Genomic DNA, 19,557 nt, shown 5'->3' with positions numbered 1-19,557 from the left:
AGCTGAAGTATTTGTGTGGCTTTTGCCTCAGTGTGATCCCTAAGCACCTCAGATATTTATAAGATTTTAAACAAAACAAAGCACTTTTACAATGTACTTTCCTTCAAAATGTGTTGCTCCATCAATGTTTAATACAAAGCCTATATTTGTAGCCCCGTTCTACCCTACTGTATGAACATGACACACTTAGCTATTAGACGAGACAGAATGTTAACCACCATTATGACATGATATGTGATGATCAAAGCAATCTACTGTACATGTGAGCTTTCTTTGATAACTGGGTTCCTGCAGGTGTGTTATAAAGTCATTAGCACCTGTGCATTCTAGCTCTTTTACCTTCACATTAATGCATGCTTCAAATAAGCCTGGATTCCTTTTTGCAAGAAATTTAGTCAAAGTGTAGAAATCAAAGTGTCTCCCAAAATGTTTGTCACTGCTTTTGTAATCAGACAGATAATCAGACGAACAGATTTACCTTCTTCTCTCCAGAGAATGTTGGCCACTAGATGGACAGCATGAGGAAAGACAGAGGACAGTTAGTGGACAGCAGAGAAACACACTGATGAGACTGACTTTAACCTGGACATTTACATGTTTACAGTATGTGTAACTGTAATAAAAGTGATTTCACAATAATATGATCCCCTGGAAAACTTAAGATTTGAAATATTAGAATTTCCATTTGTGATCTGATGTGGCTTCATATCATAGAATAAGACAGAAATTATATTATTTTACAGTACACTATACTTATTAGTTCTGCATTATAAATATACTTTATTCTTATAGAACACAGGAAAAATACAAATATATATTGTTGCTGTGCATATGAAACTGTGTATTTGTATGTTCTACTTCAGCATACAAAATTTTACATAATTTTTTTTTTTTTTTTTTTTTTTTTTTTGCAGAGGGTGCATGCAAAGTCTCATATTTCATAAAAGCGTGTACACCATTTTTGATTTTGCAAACCTTGTGACAAAAATTACAATTCAGAAATTATGATTATATTATACCTTTCTAATGATTTACAGGTGCATCTCAGTAAATTAGAATGTTGTGGAAAAGTTCATTTATTTCAGTAATTCAACTCAAACTGTGAAACTCGTGTGTTAAATAAATTCAGTGAACACAGACTGAAGTAGTTTTAGTCTTTGGTTCTTTTAATTGTGATGATTTTGGCTCACATTTATCAAAAAAAACATCAATTCACAAACTCAACAAATTAGAATATGGTGACATAAAAAAAAAAAAAAAAAAACCACACTGCAAATCGTAAATCGTTATTTTTTTTACCAGAAAGTCAAAATTTCGATTTTTTTTCATCCCAAATCCTGCAGCCCTAGTGGTAAGTGCTGAAATATGGGATCAGATGAACTTCATTTTAAAATTAAACTGTGCTTTTTTCCTGAGATTCCTTTAGTGTGTCCCACTGAGCTGACTGAAAACCTGCAGGCAGATATTACTGAAGCCTTCCCACACAGTGGACATTTTCAGAAATTTGTTTATATCCATTCTAGTGATGTTTTTAATCAGCAGAAATAGTGTGTAGAAAAATACAATAAAAATTCATCAAAAGACACAACCACCAGCAGTGTTTCTGGAGCACTGTTTACAGCAGTCAATACAATTTTTGCACTGAATTTATTCTTGTGTTTATGTGGCTTCTCAGAGAACTCACTCTTACCACAAGTTTATTTTCATGGCAGACGGTTGATGCATGTTATCAAAGTGAAATTTTATACTCGATTTTCTTAAACTCAGTGTCAGAGATATTAAAATGGCCCTTAGGTCTGTCAGGTCCCCAAAACAAGGGTTAACATATAAAAGACTTCTTCAAAGGTCTTATTTGAGATGATTTAAATGCAATAATAACCAGCCTTTGTCCTCTTCAAATGGGACTTGTCATCTGTCTTTTATTAAGCCTTTTATATTCAACAAGGACACTGGGTTAGAGAAAATATGGCTGATTTATTATAAGACATATTGGAGCTCAAAGACAGAATGTGTGTTTTGGACAGGGAACATTGCCTTCTTTTTCATATCTTATATTACTGAAAATGTGATCATGTTGGGTTAGAGTTGTATTGTAGTACTTCAATAAAGCCTTGCCAGCCAAACTGTGATCTTTCATCAGTACAAGAGTAAAGAAGGTTTTAGCTGAAACTGTGATCCTTAGTGATTCATAAAACGCAAGGCATAGGTTACCGTCACGTTGAGAGTCCAAAAAAGCATGTCAGGCAACACAAAATTAATACCAGTGGCTCCTGATGATATGTTGAGGTCTTATGAAGCAAATCAATCGCTCTGCGCAATAAACTGAACATTATTTCCTGAAACTGAACAACTATTACCTGTAACCCAGAGCTTTAAACAAACCGTAAGGAGTGATGTTTAGTTCACAAATCATCTTTTTAGTGAACTAGATGAACCAGTTCACAAAATTAATGAACTGTGTGAAAAAAACAGTTTGTTGAAAACAATCAAATCCCTCATTTGCCTGGATTGCAGGTAATAAAGTTGTTAATTGTTCAGTTTCTTGCACAGACCAATCATTTTACTTCATAAGACCTACGCCAGGACCCCTGCAATTGAACAACCCCCCCACCACCCCGGCTAAACTCCCAATTTTAAACCCAAATCTTCCATTTGTGCATTGGACACATTGAGATCTATAAACCTTCATTTCACTTTAACTGAACACTGTAAATTTAACAGTCCAGAAAATGTCTGTAATTTCTGAAACAGGAATTGGCATGGCTGTTCACATTTGCAGATGTTTATAGCTGTATGACCATTAAAACCTTATTAATGACAAACTGTCCTTTCCGCATCAGTGGCTTCATTATATGTGAGCTGACTTGTTAATTCTCGTCCGTAATGACTGAATCAACAACACACAGTAAAGTGTGCACGAGTCTAACTGTACACCTAAGGCCCTGTGAGTTCCACAATGTAGAAAATGTGGACAGAATTGCAGAATCCAGTTATAAATACAGAATTTAATGTATAATGTGGAATGTCATAGAATTTGGGAAATGTTGAATTAATTTTAGATTGATAGAATGAATAGATTATTATACGATTAAAACTGGAAAACAGAATTTGGTTTAAAAAAAAAAAAACTTTTTTTTTTTACTTTTTGTTATGTAAAAGTCAAATTCTATAAGTTTTGTTATTTCAATTCATTCACATAGATTTAGCTTTATAACGTAAAAAATACAAAAACTTTGCTTGTACTGTACATTCTTGCCAACACCATTCTCCCATTTACAGGATATATTTTTTACATGTAAGGAACCATAGTTCACAAAATCATTACAATCTGTGTTAAAACAGTTTCAGCATCATCACTTACGTGTCTTTCGTGCCGAGTCTTCCACAAACAGAGATGAGATGTCTTCATCCACGCCAACCTCGTTTCTAGCTATGCAGGTATAAGCACCGGTGTCTTCATAACGCACACTACCGATGTGAAGCTCACTGCCATTCGCTGAAGAAATACAACAGCTAACAGTTAGATTATTCAGTGCATTTCCAATCTAATTCCTTTATGTCCTATGTATCAACACATATAACACCATAGAAAAAGGCCTCTAACAAAACCAACAAGCAACTACAGGGCAATAACATAAATCTCAAAAGTAAGTTTGAGGTGTTTGTTCCCACAGTCGACCAATAACATTTTTCACTGACAGAGCTTTGGGTGAAGGCATTCTTAAAACCCGTAAAGGTTTCCCTGTGGTGCAGCTAATACTGTGCCAAGTCCAATACTTGGATTTATTGAGTGTTTGTTTTTATTTTTTACAGCAGATATGGTTTCTCTTGAAAATGACCAAAGGAAGGAAAGGTATAAAGTTGGCAGGATGTGCATTTCACGTTGTTTGCTGGCATGACAAATATCTTGTTTTAAATTCAACGGAAGCAGCTCATACAAGTTACCCCTAACCAGGGACGTGTCTAGAGTATTTCAAATTCGGGGGCCAGACTGGGGCACTGGCTCAAAAGAGGGTGACTGGGGGTGGGGGGGGCACGATGTATGTTATAATACACTGTGTATACACTCAATAAACAAAGTGTGACAGCTTTTGAATGCTTTCAAAGTAGCAGTGATAGTGATAACCATAGCAATAGTGTGGAAAAATATAGGAAAAATGTGCATTAAGACTAGAGCATCCTTACTAATGCAGTGTCCGAACTGTTAGAACTGAAATAAGGCAGAAACCGGCCGGTAAGCTCCCCCTCCCTCACCACCCACGATGCCAGTACTGCCTCCCAAAACTCCGCTTGTAATAACCTAGAACACTGTCTAAGACTTGATGGTTGCTCTGTCAATTCTTCGTCATCAGTTAGGAACCTAGGTGTGCTACTTGATCGCAATCTTTCCTTAGAAAGCCACGTTTCTAGCATTTTTAAAACTGCATTTTTCCATCTCAAAAATATATCTAAATTACTGCCTATGCTCTCAATGTCAAATGCAGAAATGTTAATCCATGCATTTATGACCTCAAGGTAAGATTATTGTAATGCTTTATTGGGTGGTTGTTCTGCACGCTTAGTAAACAAACTACAGCTAGTCCAAAATGCAGCAGCAAGAGTTTCTTACTAGAACCAGGAAGTATGACCATATTAGCCCGGTCCTGTCAACACTGCACCGGCTCCCTATCAAACATTGTATAGATTTTAAAATATTGCTTATTACTTATAAAGCCCTGAATGGTTTAGCACCTCAGTATTTGAATGAGCTCCTTTTACATTATAATCCTCTATATCCGCTACGTTCTCAAAACTCAGGCAATTTGATAATACCTAGAATATCAAAATCAACTGCGGGCGGCAGATCTTTTTCCTTTGTTGCCTAAACTCTGGAATAACCTACCTAACATTGTTCGGGAGGCAGACACACTCTTGCAGTTTAAATCTAGATTAAAGACCCATCTCTTTAACCTGGCTTACACATAACATACCAATATGCTTTTAATATCCAAATCCGTTAAATGATTTTTAGGCTGCATTAATTAGGTAAACCAGAACCGGGAACACATCCCATAAAGTGATGAAAGTGACGTGAGATTCAGCCAAGTATGGTGAACCATACACAGAATGACTTTCCCAAAAACAAAGGGCCTGATGTACTTGCTACATCATTAGAAGAATGGCATCTACGCTAATATTTGTCTGTTTCTCTCTTGTTCCGAGGTCACCATGGCCACCAGATCCAGTCTGTATCCAGATCAGAGGGTCACTGCAGTCACCCGGGTCCAGTACGTATCCAGACCAGACGGTGGATCAGCACCAAGAAAGGACCTCTACTTCCCTGAAAGACAGCAGAGACCAGGACAACTAGAGCCCCAGATACAGATCCCCTGTAAAGACCTTGTCTCAGAGGACCACCAGGACAAGACCACAGGAAACAGATGATTCTTCTGCACAATCTGACTTTGCTGCAGCCTGGAATTGAACTACTGGTTTCGTCTGGTCAGAGGAGAACTGGCCCTCCAACTGAGCCTGGTTTTTCCCAAGGTTTTTTTCTCCATTCTGTCATCGATGGAGTTTCGGTTCCTTGCCGCTGTCCCCTCTGGCTTGCTTAGTTGGGGTCACTTCATCTACAGCGATATCGTTGACTTGATTGCAAATAAATGCACAGACACTATTTAACTGAAGAGAGATGACATCACTGAATTCATTGATGAACTGCCTTTAACTATCATTTTGCATTATTGAAACACTGTTTTCCAAATGAATGTTGTTCAGTTGCTTTGACGTAATGTATTCTGTTTAAACACAAACGCACTAAAGTCCTGTTTGTGGACTTTAGTTCGGCTTTCAACACCATCATCCCAACAACCCTCCAGACCAAACTGACCCAGCTCTCTGTCCCTAGCTCTATCTGTCAGTGGATCACCAGCTTCCTGACAGATAGGCAACAGTTAGTGAGACTTGGGAAATTCATGTCAAACAGCTGCTCTACCAACACTGGTGCCCCTCAGGGATGTGTTCTCTCCCCTCTGCTCTTCTCCCTGTACACCAACGACTGCACCTCTAAAGACCCCTCTGTCAAGCTCCTGAAGTTTGCAGATGACACTACAGTCATCGGCCTCATCCAGGACGGTGATGAGTCTGCTTACAGACAAGAGGTTGAGCAGCTGGCTGTCTGGTGCAGTCTTAACAACCTGGAGCTGAACACGCTCAAAACAGTGGAGATGACAGTGGACTTTAGGAGAAACCCCCCTGCACTTTCCCCACTCACCATCATGAACAGCCCTGTGACTGCAGTGGAGTCATTCAGATTCCTGGGAACCACTATCTCTCAGGACCTGAAGTGGGACAATCACATTGACTCCATTGTGAAAAAGGCCCAGCAAAGGTTGTACTTCCTTCATCAGCTGAGGAAGTTTAACCTGCCACAGGAGCTGCTGAAACAGTTCTACTCGGCCGTCATTGAGTCTGTACTGTGTACTTCAATAACTGTCTGGTTTGGTTCAGCATCAAAATCAGACATCAGAAAACTACAGAGAACTGCTCGGACTGCTGAAAGGATTATTGGTGCTCCCCTGCCCACCCTTCAAGAACTGTATACATCCAGAGTGAGGAAAAGGGCTCAGAAAATCACTCTGGATCCCTCACATCCAAGTCACCCCATCTTTGAACTTTTGCCATCTGGCCGGCACCTCAGAGCCGCAAACACCAGAACAGCAAGGCACAAGAACAGTTTCTTCCCCCAGGCAATCTACCTCATGAACAGTTAAATGTTCCCCACTTATGCTTAGGCTATAATAATGTGCAATTTCATTTTATTTATTTATTACCCCTCCATCCTAGTACATCCATGAATCTTATTCAATCCTATTCCATTATCATTTATAGCTCAATTGTTTATACACTTATTTACCTACATTTATTTTATTTATTTTTTGTCTCTGTGTTGTTGTCTCTGTGTACTGGAAGCCTATGTCACTAAAACAAATTCCTTGTATGCGCAAGCATACTTGGCTTTGAAGCTCTTTCTGATTCTGATTCTGATTAAAGCGCTATATAAATAAAGGTGACTTGACTAGTCTCTGAAAACCTCTTCATGGACAAAATGAGGAGAGATATTTATTCGTTGTCTAGAAATGAATAAAAGTCTTATGGGTTTGAATTGACACGAGGGTGATTAAAAGATTTTTTCAGAATTTTCAGTTTTGAGTGAATTATCGATTTGAGTTTACGTCTCGTCTGGTCATTCTCTTTCATATTTGGTTTTCTTTTTTGTTTGTTTTCCTCATCCATGTTATATTGTTTTCTGTGAGAACTTACACTGCTCTCTGCATTAACAAATAATGTGACCATGGGAACAGTCGATTTTTTAACCGCAGTTTCTACTGAATACAATGTTTTCAGACTTAGCCATGTACGTATACGTTTATAAGCAACTGAAAAAAATCACAAAAGTCACGGCATGTCAAAACTTCTTCAGGACACCAAAACACCCTTAGACCCCAGACGGTTATTAATATCGCAAAATCTACCTATATTAAGTTACACAAGTAAAAATACTTTTTCAAGGTCATGATGGCTGTCTCCGACAACATTAATGTGGACGTCGGCTCTAGGATTGTTGTGTCTGAGTCGTGACTGGCCTTTTGTAGAGTGTTCACAATGAGCTTATATATATAATTGTCTATCCAGTTCATCTCATACAACACTGTAGCTGGGGTTACTGATGAGATCACCTTTACAGAGTCAGAGATTCTGAGTTTCTGTCCCCAAATGAATCAGTGTTTGCAGTAATGATGAGCATGAAGCCAATTATGCAGCATTGCAAATAAACATGCAATCCTCAAATCAAAGCAGCACTTGTAAAATGAGAAAAGAAGCTGATGCGTGTGTGTGTGTGTGTGATGATGGCTGCTCTGCGTGTGTATCAGAGCTTTGTGAAGTTCAGTGAGTTCTCAGATGCTTGGCTCACCTCTGATGCTGTCTTGATCACAGCACAAGCGTCTCTGAATGCTGTCTGTGTCACAGGAACGCTTTCATGTGCGTGTCAAAGATCACTTAGAAGCAGAAGAGTTCACTCAGGCTCTCTCCTTTTCACTTCACCCTCATTCTCTCATCTCCACTACTCTACAGTATACTACTCTACTCCAAAATACAGACTCAGTTCAGATGAGAGTTTCTCACCACTGGGTAAAAGTTCATACTTTTTACATGGATTTTAATGCAGCTGCATATTTCTGTATTAGGTACATTTATATACCGCAGGTGGATTCTGTATGTGAAATAATGGTCACACTTTATTTTAAGGACCAAATCTCACTATAAACTAACTATAAACTATGACTTTTGCCTCAATAAAGGCATCATTTCCTGCTTTTTAATAGTTAGTAAGTTACTTTTTAAGTTTAGGTATGGCATAGGATTAAAGGATCTAAAATATAGTCATGCAGAATAAAATATTAATATGTGCATTATTGGTATAAACAGCCAATATTCAAGTAATTAAACTAAGTAGATTATAGTTAGAATAGGTCCCTGCAAAAAAAAAAAAAAAAACTAATAATAATAATAATAAAATTAAAACTAATAAATAATGATAATAATAATAATACTAATTGAAAATAGAAATGGCCACTAATTCTAGGTCCTGCATTAAATTCATATACTGTTCAACTCCATGTATAAATGAAATTAAACCATATTATGCATAAACTCATTGAATACTGAATGTGTACTGAATGCTGCCAAGGGCATGAACAAAACCTCATGGTGCAGAACTGTGGTCTAGTGTTTTGCACACACTTTGACACATTTTCAACACATCATGTGGATGATTCGAGTTTCAATAAAATTATGTCAGTTTCAATAAAATTTCCAAAAATATGTTTGTTTTTTTTTCAACAGGTTTGCCAACTAAACTTTTTTTAACTATATCTCCCAAAGGTTGACTTTTTTTCTGACATAAAGACTTTCCGGCCTTTAATGTTATTTATTTATTTATTTAATTTTTTTCTTTTCTTTCAAATGACTTTTATGTTTAGTTTTATTGTATTATACTTTTGTCCCAGAGGCAGGCTTTCCCTTTTAAACTATGAAATTCCATTATGAAAAATGAAGGTCAGTATCTATTACACCAAGTACAAATATCTAACCTGGCTGGCAAAAGGCATTTTTTTTATTATTATTTTTTTTTTACTTTGCACACCATTGATATTTCACTTTGACAACTAAGAAAAATGAAAGCAAATGTCTCTTAATTTATTAATTTATGCACAAAAAGTGTAAGTGAAACTTGTTTTGCAATACGTAAGATAAAAGAAAGCAAGAAAAATTTTCAATTTTCAGTTGTTGTATTATATATTTAAAATATAATTTCCACCACAGAATGCTATTAATATTTAGTACAATGTATCATTTAAGATGCGCTGTAAGTAAGAGTGATTAATCCTAGTGTCCTAGTAATTAAGCTAGTGAGACAATGCTATATGGGAGTTTACTTCTCAAAAGGACAAGTGTGCCAATAACCGCTAAAACACCCCAACTAATATTACTTTGTCAAACACCAAGAAAATCCAATATTCTTTAACTAGCGATTGCCATTGAACTTTTTTTTGCTGTTCAACTGTTTATTTAAATTTCAATATCATAATAATTTAACCAAAATTATTTCTTTAGTTTTATATTTTAATGATTCACTTAATTATTAGCCTCAAACCTCAGATGGGAAACTTGGACGGAAACTATGGTTTGTGACTGTTTACCTTGCGTTGTCTGTGAGTATAAATCATGAGTCTGTTTTGTCCATCACATCCATCTTTTCATACAGCAGAAAACAAAAATCCGTTGACACAAAATGACACATTGTGTCTCCGTACGGAGCTAGGCCTGTTGTTTGTCATCCCGTGAAAGTGAATTTTTTGAGACTTTGTGATGAAATCATCTTTTATCTTGATGCTGTAAATATTTCTGTGGGCACAAAAAGAAACAGGAGAGCTTGAAAGGAGTGCGTCTAAAATATTAATGCGTGAGGGAAATGAAAACAGACAGACATGCACAATAAAGGGCCAGAGAAACAAATGCTTGAAACTGTCTGTAACATTAAACCTCCACAGAACAAATAAATAAGCCGAGCTGGTGAGAAACAATGAAGCTGAAACAAATAAATGAGAGAAATGAGACCTTGAAGGTCTTGTCTTTTCATACAGAACTTAAGCAGCACAAGCATCTGATCCAAATAACAAGCTATTACAGGATGTAATGGACCGCACTCAACCAATAAAGTGCTTTCTAATAAGGAGCTACTCTGTAAACAATACAGCACCGCGCCGGAATCGACAGGCCCCACCAAACGAGCCCATTTGCCTGGGCCTGCTATCATCATTTCATGCACTGTTTTTATTATCATCATCATCATCCTTGCAGGGAGCCGCAAATTCACTCCCACAGCACCGACGGCTGCCAGCAACGGCTGTAATCCACTGCTGCGTCTGAGGGCTGTACAGAGGATATCATTCATATGCTTCATTACATAATCTGCCCATTATGCATCTGTCTGTTTACCTACGGTCTACCAAACTTTTAGGTCCTTTTGACATCCTGTATTATGGTGCACTCAGGTTTATATTAAAATGTAATGTTAGTACCCATCATTGTGATTTGCATAATAGACTTGGTTGGACGTCATCAACATGCAGACGTATTCAATGGCACCTGTTTATTTATAAATCCATTTTGGGTCTACTGCCTCCATATCTCTGTTCTCTCCCAACTTAAAGGTCCTGGAGCTCATTCCCTGTGTTTACAGGACTTGTACTCTCTTTCGCTTCCATCTGCATGAACTGAAAACAAGCTCTTTGGTTTGAGGCGGCCAACAACACAACTTGAAGACGCAGATCTTAGTGTCAATGAACACTTTTGGATTCTTGATCAAGGAGCTGTTAAAGGAAGAACATGTAAATCTTTTAAATTGTTTTGGAGACAGAGTTGTGTGTTCTTTTTCTGAAATGTAGCACTGCATCTTGGACAGGCCACTTCTGAAAAAAGGATTTTTTTAAAAGGGGTCATCGGATGCCCTTTTTCCACAAACTGGAATGATTCTTTATGGTGTTAATGTTAAGATAGTAGTGCAAGTAGTGTAAAACAACTTTTACCCTTTTACCCAGTCAAAACAGCTGTTGACAGCAAGACGTTTCGTTGAATGTCTCTTTAAATGCTAATGAGCTCTGCTGCTCCGCCCCTCTTCTTTTGTGGGGTGACGACCAGTCGCACAGTTCTCTGAGAGTCGGTAAACTTTAACAGTATTCATTGTAAAACTGGCTAACTTGCACATTATCAGAAAAAAAGGTGATTTGCAAAAATCATAAAAAAAAAAAAAAAAGTACAAGTATAATCACTTCTTCTACAGGTGAACCGGGACCATGATTGATTCGCTCGAACATAGACACATTTAGGTAGATCGGGGGCAGCATTCCCTTCACAAAAATAGAAAATTATAACTGCTATGTTCATTAGCTTAGGAGTTTAGGAGCCATTCTTGTCTACTCCTGCTCCGGCGTTGAAACAATGGTACATATGTATCATTATAGGGTGGATGTGTATAAACACTGCCAACATTAATTTCAGTTCAAACATCACGTAACAATGAGCTTCGCATCCGATGACCCCTTTAATCTCAGGAAGTTTTACCTGGTTAGATTAAGGAGGAATAAACAAAAAAAATTAAATCTTCCTGAGAGGGAGGGCTGAGGATCGTACCGAGAAGTGAAATCTGCTTGGATCCGTGCGGCTGCAGGTCCAGGCCGTTCTTTAGCCAGGTGAGTTTGGGGTTTGGGATACCATCTGCATGACAGCGCAGGCTGGCAGCGACGCCGGGTTCCTGGGCCTGAGTCTCCGGATACACCAGGATTACTGGAGGCACTGGAAGGACAAAGAGACAGAAGCAGACTGTGAACAACAGAAAGTGATTCAAGACCTGAACAATTGCTTTGGTTTGGATTCCCCTCCTTGTGTAAGTCAGAAACGGTCATTTAATGAAATGAATGTGAGGCGCAAACATGCGTCCTGTCTCGAGGTGCCTCAATTAGACAAAACAAGCTCTCTAACAATCACGTTTATTGTCTCTGTTAATTGAAAATCCTTGCAGTATTTGTTCGCAAATGTAATACAGCAAGGGAAACAGGATTGTTGTTTTTGTTTCAATACAGTGTTTGTTTGTATGCCTTCATATGCCTCGATGAGGAACGATGCCTTGAACGGTTGAATGAATATAAGGTGAAAACTGTTTCCCATTGGAACCATTTCAAATGGTTTGGAAGCAAACAAATGGATCTTTTGTTCAGTTGGAGTTATTTTACTTTATATCATATGTTTGTGTTGTTAGAACCAAGTCAATACTTTTTTTCTTTTTTAAAACATAATAATACCAGCCTATTGACAGTGTTGGGTCATTCCGGTTCCCTTTGATAGGCAGCTGCTTTCAGATGTTCCCGTATTTGTGTGAAGAGCATCAAAAGTTTTTTTTTTTTTTTTTTTTTTTTAACAATGTGATTTTGCAGCGTTGACAACTGTAGCCAATCACAGACATGTTTGTTGAGCATGTGAACTCAATGACTAATCAGAGGCTTTTTAGTTAGAATCTATCACATCAAAGTGTTTTTGATACATGTACAAATATAGCTGATTTTGTAATTAAGGAATGCAATTATTTCTCTTGTAAAGGGATATTATACTTGGGGGTCGTTGGCAAAAGACCCTTTGAAAAACCACTGATCTGTACACAGCGTATTCTGTCTCTCTCACACACAACTAGGCAGTTAAGTAACATTAAAATAGTTTCAGGATTTGAGAAATCCAGCACATATGTGATAAATTCACATTCACATTCTCGGCTGCTCTAACTCTTCAATAATTGCATACGAGTTTTTGATTCTTTTATTTATTTAACCTGCCAATGCAGGTATGCTCAATATCTGGACCTGTCTGCGATTCAAAATACACTACAGTAGAGACTGAGTTATAGTGGAGGTAGATGTTAAAATTTAGACTAAACAGTTAAAAACACATTAGAATGGAGAACGCTTGCTGTGTTATAAACTGCCACATCTGCTCTCATGACTGGAGTGGAAAACAGATCTAAAATGAAGTGCAACTTTCTGCTTTTCAGCTTTAAACATTACAGTGGTGACAGTATAGTTAAATGAAAATAAACAACTTGAAAAAATGTGGCTTTGTCATTTGTATTTACTCTTTATAACAGATTCATAATTTCTGATCCACTTGAATTTGTAAGCGCTCACACCATGAATAATGTTTGAGAACAAGTTTGGAAATGTTATGTGTGATCCTAGTCATTACGATCACTCTCCGTGTTCATAAAGCAAACACTCCCTTTATTCAGCGTTCAGCAATTCTTTATGAGAAACTGTATTTGTTCCACTTAAATCCAGTAAAACCTATTTGTAATGCTTTCACAGGATACTTAATTTCAGAGCTGCATTACAGAGGGTCGTATTAGAGCGATATGATAATATGTGTTGATTAAAAACAACAGTTCTCAGTTCCTGTCTTCGTGTAACGTTACCCCCGCTCTACATATTCTGCATGTCTATCTTATCTAACACACCTGATTCAGATAACCAGCTGGTAAGAAGAGAGCTTCGTGCATGAACTGTGTACCGACTGACATGGTTGTTTTATATTCATGTCTCGCACACTTTAATGGTCTTTGAATGGAACATATACGCTTGCTTTGAACTGTAATCATGGTGGAATGCACTGTGATGTCCACTTTGCAGGGCACTTATTGTTGAATGGAACAAATGGTCGAAGTGATAAGTGAAATGAACGAAATATGCAGAGGACTGTAATTGAGAACAATTTAAATACATGATCAACTGGCTGAGATCAAGCTGTATTGTGTTTATTGTTTTATCTGGCAGATAGATCAGTGCCATCTAGTTATTATTATTTCTTGTTTGTGATACGATAGAAGGGGGCTGTATGATTTCAATGAGTGTGTATGTGACTGAGTGCTCAAATTATCATTATTGAATATGAATAGTCTATTTATTTTAAGAAAATACAAGCATCTCTTAAAAATATAATATTGTTCCTCTGGTGATATGCATTTGTTGTAATTGTACGATACTAATATCACAGTAACCATTTTCTCCTCCATAATCAATTTTTTTTTCACCCTTTTGCTGAAAATCAGCACACAGACATTTTTATCTCGAACTTCTTGCAGGCTATTTCCAGTCTCGCATGAGATCTCTGATCGCATGAGCTTGCGTTATTTCCTTATCTCTTCTCGAGGCGTTTGGTTGTGAAACTTAGTTTGTGGACCAGACAGAGTTGTCGGCGATTCCTCCTATTGTAAAGTCATGCAGTGTGTAACCTCCTGTCGCCAATCCATCGTGCAATGTGAACACAGCAGCAACTGAATGTAACTCCAGATAGTCATGGTGTGTGAAAACAACGATGATCCAACGACTTAGAAAATTGTGCAGTTTGAACTTAGCATAAATGCATGTTAATGTTAAGTCTACAACTACAGTACAGTAACATCATTGTGTTCTCTGCACTTACTCCCAATTCTCTCAACATGTGGACAGGAGAGCTGTCAGTCAATGGGAAAACAAATAACTGTCCTTATGTATTGGAAAAAAGTAACTCTGATGGTTTTTGCAAATTCAAAAATAATGTGTTACATCATTTACTTGGAAAAAGTAATCTGTGTAATTTGTAATGCATTACCACCAACACTAATCATTACCATAGTTAAATTGAGTAACATGGACGTTGTATTGAAAATGAAGGTACGCTGCTTAATTTCTTTGTTTATCCATTTGACAGCTTTAACAGACATTACACAAATAGCTCATGAAAGCAAACATATATGAAAGATTCTACTACTAACCATTCACCTGGAGCACGTGTGTCTGGGACAGCTCCTCATAGCCGTACGCGTGACAGCTGTAGTTCCCCATGTGAATCGTAGTCACCTTAGTAATGTAGAGTGAGCCGTCGTCGCCAAAGTCCTAATTGAACGGGAAGAAAGACAGAGAGAATAAAATTGCAGGAAGTCACGGGATGAATAGGCGATTCATCAGCGCCATCCCAAAAGCACGCAGGCACAGGGGTTTGTTCCTCACTGTCGTGCTCTCTCAGGTTGATAAATGGTAAGGGTTACAAATATAGCCAGCATTAGCGTGATTAATGAAGCCGGTTGTGGTTTTGTGAGGATGCATCCCCTCATCTGGGGCCGACTCAAGGGGGATTAAAACATTAAACTGTTTTGTAGTTATATGAGTTTGCAGAGGGTAAATGATTTAAGGACACGAAAGCTCGCTCTTAAACCCTAACACACCTGCAGCTTTATAGGGCGCATGCCGAAAAGGGGCTCGACTGCCGTACTGGGAACAAAACAGCGATTTGTTTGTTTAGGAGGTCGTCGCTTATCCAGCGAGATGGATGATCGGCTCCAATAAAAACGTGACTTTCCCTCCGAGTGCTGAAGTTTTAGGATGAAGAGGGCAGAAGTGACTCTCTTCCAAGGACATGATGCTGTGGAAAGCCAACGACAAAAACTAATTACTTTTTTTTTTTATTATTAAATAAAGATTATGTCACTGATAAACCTCACCTCTGCCGTAAGGCCGATATAATGCCACATAAGGAGGACTCGTAGCGGTATTAATCACTGGAGCTGTATTGGCTGCCACTTTCAGATGAAATCTAATTACGAGTTTGTCATTCACATTTTGAAATCAATTGTCAGATAATGGCTTGTCATGAGGTTTTACCGAAAGAAAAGCACCAGAACTATACAGTTAACAAGCCACTAATTCAAGTGACTTGGAAACACAAAGACACAAGGGAAATTTAGCTGCCATCTGAACTGGTTTTGGAAATGGCAACATTTCAACTCTGAAATGAATCAGAGATGAGTGTTTGTCACACAACTGTGCCAATTCATCTCTAAGGAGAGAAAGGCATTAACTGGAGAAGCCATCTGACACTGCTTAAACTAAAAAACCATTAGACATCATGTTTTTTGGTAATGCATTGAAGCGCCATATAAATGGTACATGAATATGATAATCATTTGGTAATCATCTAAACCCATCACTGCACCATTAATATTATTGAAAGAGTATAGTATTAATAAAACAGATGAAGTAAAAGGAAATGAGGAAGAACTGTTACAAGCTTCAATTAAATATTGTGGAGTTAACATGCAATGATCAATTATTTCCTAATTCATTCACCATGATATTTAGATGGTACTGCACAAACACAACATGGCATTAGCAAAAATATACTTAAAACATTTTCTGTGCAAACTTCTGTCAATCGTCAATGGAAATAAAGGGAAAATGATTGGGGATATATATATATATATATATATATATATATATATATATATATATATATATATATATATATATATATATATATATATATATACACTCACCGACCACTTCATTAGGTACAAATGTTCACTTGCTTTGTAACACAAATTGCTAATCAGCCAATCAGATGGCAGTAACTCAATGCATTTAGGCTTTTAGATGTGGTGAAGACGACTTAAAGATGAGCATGTCCATCCCTTTATTACTACAGTGTATACATCTTCTGATGGCTACTTCCAGCAGGACATTGCACAATGTCACAAAGGTCAAATCATCTCAGACTGTTTTTTTGCAAAATTGCAAAATTTTGTGCAACTTCAGTTTGAACTCTTAGCAGTTTATTTACTCCTGCGTTACTGCAGTGTTGTAAGAGTTGTCCTGTGCTGAGTTTAACAGTACACCATGAAGTTGTACAGCCTACCATGAAGCACGGGTAAACGGTGGGAGTAACTATGACTCTCTTAGGATCTACAATCCTCATCATCCTGGTGATGGGAGAGGGGATCGAAGAGCCACTTCCTGACATTGGGATTGCATGGAGGGAGGAACGCATTGGAGCCATAGCATGTGCAAACGATCTGATTCTCCTGGCTGATGCCCTCGAACAGGTACAGAGAAAATAGGATGGCCTCTGCAGAGGAATATAGCAGGTGGGCCTGTCGCTCAACACCAAGAAATCACGAACTTTAACTATCCTTTAGGATGGCAGAAGGAATCATCTGGTGCTGGCACGTATCCTCTGCTCAACAAATGACGAAGCAATCCCAACGATGTGCGTTTAAGACACCCATAGGTACCTTGAAATCCACTTTACATGGAAGGGACGAACAATACCAAAGCAAACCATGTAAGTAGAGAGAATGTTACAGGGGATTACATTGGCACCCCTGAAGTCATACCGGAATGCAGAAATTGCACGCAAATTTCTGGTCCCAAAGTTCATGCATGAGCTGATACTGGGATGTGCCCCCTGGAACACCATATACCGAATCGACAAAATGATCAGAAGAGCTATAAGGGCATGGCTCCGGTTGCCTAAGGACACATCTCTGGGCTTTCTACATGCACCAATTAAATCTTGTGGCCTGGGAATCCATTAACTATTAATGAGTCAGAACTCTGACTGAACTTCCTTCCATCAAGACAACCCTGCGCAGGATAAACTGACTTCTACTATGTAAAGTCAGCAAGGAAACTGTGTGCTCCTCTGAAGAAGCTAAAGTAGAGTGAAAAAAAAAATGATGAAAGTGTCAGCGGATAGCAGGATGATGATAACGGATGACATTGACCCATGGGTAATCAAGCCCAGTAAAGTCTCCTCAGGGGGATCCAGCTCTGAGGAGGTGTACTCAATACAAAAGGAAGGGAGAAGTCCCCTGATGAGCTAATGTGTTGTGAGCCCTGCCACACTTAAGAAACCTACAATCGCATTCTTCAGATCTGCAAGATAAGTGGAGACAAGGGAATATCACAAACAACAGACTTTAATTGTCCAAAACAAGGTTTACACAGAGCTAACTGGAGACACAGGTAGCACATCACAACATTCAAGATCCGACAAGGACCCATGCAGCAGACTACACTATAAATACTAAACTTAAAGAGGGATAATTTATGGACACAGGTGCATCAAAGAGAAAAACCCACACAGACAGTCCATAATCGGGACAGCCAGATCCACCAAACACAATCGGATCACAAAGCAAATAGAGAGGATGCTGAGAAAGAATGGATCCCAAAAATGGATCTATCCAATTATACCCACAGAGAGAAGCTTCATAAGACCTGATCTGATAATGGAGACAGGACAGAGAACAGCATGGCACAATCCTCTACATATTGGTGGTAGTAAACCCCGGGATGGAGCAGAGCCATAGACTGAAAATCAAGAAATATGGCTTCTGGGAGAACTCCATGGCTATACGAGCTTGGATGGAAACCGGCACCCCACGAAAGCATCTCCCGATCATCATATCAATCCTAGGACTGATGTATGGTCCTAGAGGAAGGGGCCTGTGGGCAATAGGTCTGACTGCTAAAGACCTCTTTGATCTATGTCTGCTAACAATCACTGGATCACTCAAATGCTTCAGTGTGTACACTCATGGAACCTAGAACCAAAAAGACTTATCAAGCAAATATGCCCACAAAACTAACTGTCTAGCATCTTTAAAGGTGCCTCAAGTATCAGTGGAAGTCAATCACCACAGGACGAAGGGACAGGATGTCTTGAAGACGTGTTGTGCCTCATCATCTAATTAACGATGTGCATGAAGGGATGAACGAGGTTACCAATGTCCCTAACTGCGATCTTTCCCCAACACTACTCATCATGCACCATCCCACTGAAATCAACGATTCACTGAGTGAACTGCTATATTGACAAGTGCGACAGAAACCAAATACTGAACGGCCCCAAATAACTATACAGCTATAAACTGCACCATATGCCTCAGTTTTAAAGATAAGTCAACAGTGAGAAATCTTGTAGAATAAACTAATCTTTTCTCCTGGGGATATATAAATTATCCGTCCGAGGAATCACAGACAATCAATTCAAAAGACCTATTCCTTGCAATCAAAACACAATTACACATACTGATGTTTCTGTTTTCTGGCGTAAGACACAATCATTTATTTATTTAGTTTCCCTCTTTGTCTGGACCATGTCAGTATTCTTATTCTCTATGCAGCTACATATGAAGCTGAACGACAACGCGTCATTCACCGGTGCTCGTTCTCGTTGACCCACGAGTCTTCGTTGACTGGGTCAGTGTTGTAACATTCAACAAACACTTCATTAACATGCAATTAGAGTATTGTAATGAGCGAGTGCATAAACACAACCCCATGCTGTCAGGAACGCAGGTGAGCTAAACACAAGCATGACACACCTCATTAAACACTACCCATTCCCATCCTGAGCATGTCTGCTTCTCAAAATTTACACATGATTTGCAGCTCTTTGAAATCAGCACGGCTCCTGGCCCAACTCCTGAGACCACGATCATTATGTTATTTCCAATTACATCATGATATGAAGTGCAGAAACACAAATGTGTTTACTAATTGGAAATGGAAAGCGTGCATCAGAATACAGAGTCTGTGTCCTGATAATGAACATTAACATTTGTGATTTGTGTTAGCACGAGCTTCTACTCAA

The 19,557-nt window shown here is 38.3% G+C and overlaps 1 protein-coding gene across 1 annotated transcript in view; it reads right to left on the bottom strand.

Moving 5' to 3' along the window:
- The window catches only part of fstl4 (follistatin-like 4), a 163,467-nt gene that overhangs the window by 16,615 nt on the left and 127,295 nt on the right, over positions 1–19,557 (bottom strand). Inside the window, exons 8-11 of the mRNA XM_052588302.1 lie at positions 14,900–15,020; positions 11,737–11,898; positions 3,362–3,496; positions 479–505 (exon numbers count right to left, since the gene is read on the bottom strand). Coding sequence (XP_052444262.1) covers positions 479–505; positions 3,362–3,496; positions 11,737–11,898; positions 14,900–15,020 — 445 coding nt within the window. The remainder of the gene's footprint in view (positions 1–478; positions 506–3,361; positions 3,497–11,736; positions 11,899–14,899; positions 15,021–19,557) is intronic.

Source organism: Carassius gibelio, chromosome B21, assembly GCF_023724105.1.
Source record: "Carassius gibelio isolate Cgi1373 ecotype wild population from Czech Republic chromosome B21, carGib1.2-hapl.c, whole genome shotgun sequence".
NCBI classification, from domain to species: domain Eukaryota; kingdom Metazoa; phylum Chordata; class Actinopteri; order Cypriniformes; family Cyprinidae; genus Carassius; species Carassius gibelio.
Note: the sequence above shows the minus strand (reverse complement) of the source record. Positions and strands in the feature narration are given on the sequence as shown.